This window comes from Malurus melanocephalus, unplaced genomic scaffold (assembly GCF_030028575.1).
Source record: "Malurus melanocephalus ecotype Western Australia unplaced genomic scaffold, MMel_1.1 scaffold_621, whole genome shotgun sequence".
Taxonomy (NCBI): Eukaryota; Metazoa; Chordata; class Aves; order Passeriformes; family Maluridae; genus Malurus; species Malurus melanocephalus.
Window position 1 is genome coordinate 328,800 of NW_026623853.1, and position 5,312 is coordinate 334,111.

Here is a 5,312-nt window from a genome sequence, read left to right on the forward strand (position 1 = left end):
GTCCAAGAACACAGCACAGGATCCAAATGACCTCTAGTGAGGCACCCACACATATAAACCATGGTGTTGTTCTACAATGATAGAAAACTTTTTTACCACAGAAGGTGATATGGGGAGAGAAAAAAAAAAAAGCTCATTTACCTTTTTGAAGATGTTCTGCTTCATTTATTGTTTTATGCTGTCAGAATCTAACACTAACGCAGAAAGAACCTGATCAAATCACAGGCTTCAAAAGCAAATAATTTAAATTGGCCAGATCATTGTCCAACTTAAGACTATGCTAAAGCATTTTTATCGTTGTTTTGGCAGAAGTAAATAATTTGTCTCCTATTTATTGTTTGTATTACAATGGCACCCAGACAGCCACTAAAGAAAACCTTCATGAGGCCAGATGCTCTGGAAACAAGGATCAGAACTGTCCTTACTCTGGAGAGTTTACAATCTAAGAAAGCTTTGCAGATGTTTGYATCAATGGATGATTTTATGCCTTGCAAAGTTTAAAATTATGAGAGCAGATCCATAGAAGTTAAATACCAAGATAAATATTCAGATTTGGTGACTGATTTCCCATACGTGCCCCTTCAGTCACCCAGTCAGTCAAATGCTGTCATCAATTTTAATCTTCTCTGGAGCACAGCAGATGAGTCCCTGAAAGGTGARCAGAGCTACAGCCAAGATCTCAAAAAACTCCAGACAACTCAGGTGACACAGACCTGAAARGCTCAACTCACTACTCCAGGGAGGGCAATTTTCAGAAGCTACTAAATGGCTATTTTCAASTCAACTGCAGTGTTATAGGATAGGTTTCCAGACCCTGGCACACCACACAAATACATTCATTATGCTCCAAAAAATTCTGATGGTTTAAGATATTTTTTTGAATGTGCCATATAAACTACAGCAATGAGTGGTTGTCTTGTTAAGAAAAAAATTAGGGGAGACCAGAGACAAAAATAATCTCTTTAAACTTCTAGGTAATGATGTATAATGCTGTAAGAAGGAAAAACAATCACAGTAGCAGCTGGGGGTTGGTGTTTTGGCTGAAGTTASGAATCTATGTGGAATATTTCTGCAGATGATCCTCATGGTCACCCTCCCCATGTTGCTGTTGATAATGCTGGTACAGTTTGGACCCCCAGGCTCCCCCCATCCCTTCTACTGCTGGAAAGTGTCCGTTGGACATATTGAGTATGATGGAGGTCAAGGATTTAATGTAATTTTTGGCCAGCGTGAGGGTCTCTATTTTGGAGAGCTTGTTCTCAGCTCTGACGTGAGGGATCACCTCGCGCAAAGCCTGGAAGGCGTTGTTGAGTTTGTGCATCCTCTGCCTCTCRCGCTCGTTGCTCTCCAGTCTCCTCAAAAGCCTGTCCTTACTGCTCCAAGGACGCTTGGCTCTGCCTGTGGGCATCTTGCTGCTCTCCTTGTTTCCCCCATTCCTCCTTTCTTTGTGTCGCAAACATTTCACCAGTTCCTTTTTCCTCATTGCCGGCTCTTCGGAAAATGTTTCTTTATCAACGGTTTGCCTTGGCTTCTTTCCTTTGGTTTTAGTCTTCATGTTTTGTTGGGTGTACTGCTATTAACCATCAACGTGCTGTAAAAACATAACACCAATACTCAGCTGGGAGGAGAGCTYGCAGAGGGAGCAGAGGGCAGGCAAATGGAAGCAGTGAAGCAAAGATGCAGTGGAATTGCCAACTGGTGAAAAACAGATGCCTCTACCTTCTTAGAAACAGGCCTCACAGTAGAGAGATTTTTCCTTTATCACATAAGGGAAAATGGACTCCAAGCTGATGCAGTCCTTCTGTAGACAATGAACCACATCAAACTGCACTGAGTACAGCAGGCAGGTTTGCTAACAGATCACCTCTGGTGTTTGATCTCATACACTCCTGCTGTCTCCTCACTACCCCATGATAATAAAACCATGCACCACTTCAGTGTGCATACACTGGCTTATGGTGGAGTATTAGACAGACCCCTCAGGCTCTTATTCATAGTAATTTCTCCTTGAACTGCTGGTAATTGGTTTTTGTAGGCACAGGTTTCCACCATGTGAGGAGTCCACTAGAGGGAAACATGGCACACGCTGAGGGAGAAGCTCTGAGCCAGCCACGTGTTTGCAGCTGCAGCRTTTCTGTGTTCTGGGCTAGTCCCCACCGTGCACACACAGAAAAAAAAAAACCACTTCTCTCTTCCAACAACAATCCAATAACWGCAGGGCTTAATTACAGTTACTGCCCCAGGATCAACAGCAACAGAGCAGTCTAGTCTCCAGGTTATCCAAAAGACACAGCAATGTTCCTTCCTCTGCATTAGATGACAGCAGTGACATTTTACCCCCCTCAGCTCAGATTCTGTGCCCACACTATATCTGAAAACAGCCTCAAACAGCAAGCCTGCCTCTAACAGCAATGATCAGTGTTACCAAGGAATTCCCAAAATACGTTCCTTCCATGGGCTTCCAAGTTCATGTACTCATAAAAAGGTTTGACCTAAACAAAATACATTTGAATGTCTATATTGTCTATATTGTCTATTTGAATACTATACTGTAGGAGCAGTTTGAGAGTTGGTGAGCCAATAAAAAATGAAGAAAAAAGGAACCCAGGCCTAGCTCCAGATGTGAGACTGTCCCGGTACAAGACRTGAACCGTGGCTGGAGCAGGTGGTGGCAGTTCCTGGCTGTGCTGTGGTGAATAAATAGCACCTCCTGTCTCGTTTTGCATTTCTTCAGAGCCATGTTCAGCTGCTGGGCTTGCACAGTGACTCAGTTCTCTGCCTGTGAGGGCATCCTGGCCATCCCCAGCTTCCTCACTGCCTGAGAGGAAACTTTACCCACCAGGACAGGAATTCACAAAGCAGCTGGGTCAGGGCAGCACTCAGGTGATGACAGCTGTGAGACTGCACCAAGCAGCAATCAGCTTGTGCTGGGGGAGCCTAAAAAATGCTGGAGATACACAAGTATCTTCAGTGAGAAAACAGGTCCAAGGGGAAGCATTGGGYTTGTTCTGGACTCTTTGTGTAACTCTCTTGGCAGAAAAGGCACAACTGCGGCACAGAGCAGTGGAGAAGGAGCTTCCCCAGCCCAGCACAGAGCGCTGCTGGGGAGAGCTGCTGTTTGGAAGAAAACAGCTCACAGGACTTGGTGAAGAGCAGGGTCAAGGAGGCAGCCAGGAGAGAAAGGTGGAAGAAGATCCAAGGGAAAGGAAACTTCAAACTGTGGAAGCAAAGTAGCCTTTAAAACTCCAGGCTGGGCAAAAGCAATTTGGTATCTTGGGATAACGAAGTGCTGAGCTGGCAGAGCGTTGCTGTCAGACTGCCACTGCTAGAACCCAGAGAAGCAACCTTACAGAGACCCAGCTGAGCTGAGGGGAGCTCCAGAGAGGTGGTGCGAGTGTGCAAGGAGCAGATTCAGCTTGGAAGACAAATAGATTGTGGGGGGATCAGGAGCAACAGACTGGAGTGGTCAAGAGAATTCGGAGAGAGAGAGAGAGCAGCCAGATACCAACACCTTTAACAGCCTCTGCAGCCGGCTAGCAGGGCTGCCATCCCTCCTCTGTGACTTACCACTGCACCAGCGCTGAGAAGGCGCCTGGGCCCGAGGGGCAAGGCGGCGGAGAGCCAGGGGCAGCCACGAACAGCAGCACGGCTGTGAGGGGAACACGGAGGGCAGGCTGCGCGTCCTCGGCTGAGGGAGGCTCTGTCAGAGGGGCCCCGGGCTGCCCCGGCCTGAGGAGCGCCGGGCAGGCGCTGCCCCGAGCCCGCGGGCGGAGGCGGCCGCAGGTGGCGGTGCTGCCCCGACACGTGGCTTTAGCGGCGGGGGCGGGCCCGGCAGCTCCGCTCCGAGCGCTCCGAACCGCGGGCAGGCACCGCACCGGGCCGGGCAGGGCCGGGCAGGGCACCCCGCACCGCACCGGGCACCCCGCACCGCACCGGGCACCCCGCACCGCACCGCACCGCGGGCTGCCGGTGACACCGGTGACACGGGGCAGCAGCACTCGGCGGCACTGCAGCAGTGCCACTGTCACCGCCACCGCCTCACAGAGCTCTGGCACCGCACAGGGGGCACCCAGAGCCTCCTGCAGCCGCTGCARTGTCCCGGGTGCAGCAGCACAGAGTCTGTCTCGGCTCTGCTCCGTGAGCTGTCACAGCACCCGTGTGAAAGTCCCACAGACACGGCACTGCCACCCCTTGCAAGGAACGCTGCTGCTCCTAAGTTCTCAAATTCTTTGATAATAAGTTCTATATAAGGTGACCARTTTAGTGCCATGGGATCTTTTACATCTGTTGTCATTAATGACCACTGCCTCGGTCAAATTTCAGCCCAGTAGTTATATTTTACCTAATGAAGTTAAGTCATTTTGATATCAGTTGCTCATTCCCAGGTCACAACAGGTGCTGGGACCCAACAGCTGCGATGTGAGGTGGGGGCTTCCACAAGAGCTTCCCTCAACACAGCAGGGATGTCCTGAGCCATCCTGAACCTAATGGGGCAAACCAGCAGTGCCCTGAGCCATCCCGACCCTAATGGGAGAACCAGCAGTGTCCTGAGCCATCCTGAACCTAACAGGGAAAACCAGGAGTGCCCTGAGCCATCCTGAACCTAACAGAGAAAATCAGCAGTGTCCTGAGCCATCCTGACCCTAACGGGGAAAACCAGCAGTGCCCTGAGCCATCCTGAACCTAACAGAGAAAACCAGCAGTGCCATGAGCCATCCTGAACCTAACAGGGAAAACCAGCAGTGCCCTGAGCCATCCCAACCCAAACAGAGAACCAGCACTGTCCTCCTGCCTCACCGAGTGCCCAGCCTGGAACAGCCCCAGTGTCCCCAGTGTCTCACCAAAGGAGCTCCCAGTATACACCAGTACTACCTTTCTTTACCTGGTGATCTTTGGTCCATTCAGMACATGCAGTTAGAGTGAAAAACACAAGGAAGTCTTCTAGAAAGAARTTCAATGAGCACTGAAAAAGCATCATTAACCTGTTTTCTGAGCTTACACATTTCAAATCCCCATTCTTCCCACAGATCTTTAACTCTATGATTAAAAGCAATATTCAVTAGTCAGAATTACCTGTTGCAGTTTTAATTATTACCTCTCTATGACACACTTTACCTGAAATTTCCACAAGGCTGACACTGGAAGAAATTAAAGCTGACTACACTATTTAGCGTGGAYTCATCTGCTGGAACTGTGGCTCTGAGCTTTTGGAACTTTCTCAACCTCAGGACACTAATAAATGTATCTTACACTGGAACTACACTGCTGGCATCTGTTTAAAAATGAACAAACAGACAAAGAGATTATAAATA

General features: G+C 49.0%; 1 protein-coding gene across 2 annotated transcripts; it reads right to left on the minus strand.

Moving 5' to 3' along the window:
* Positions 1-137: 137 nt before the first annotated feature.
* Positions 138-5,302, minus strand: BHLHA15 (basic helix-loop-helix family member a15). Of its 2 annotated transcripts, none has more exons than XM_057383294.1 (2): positions 5,116-5,302; positions 138-1,591 (listed from the first exon to the last, which is right to left on the minus strand). In XM_057383294.1, exon 2 carries the CDS (start codon positions 1,553-1,555, stop codon positions 1,055-1,057), a length of 501 nt encoding a protein of 166 aa, XP_057239277.1. In that variant the 5' UTR covers positions 1,556-1,591; positions 5,116-5,302; the 3' UTR covers positions 138-1,054. The 2 variants fall into 2 exon arrangements, with proteins under 2 accessions (XP_057239277.1, XP_057239276.1); XM_057383293.1 differs by lacking the exon at positions 5,116-5,302 and adding an exon at positions 3,568-3,771.
* Positions 5,303-5,312: the final 10 nt, after the last annotated feature.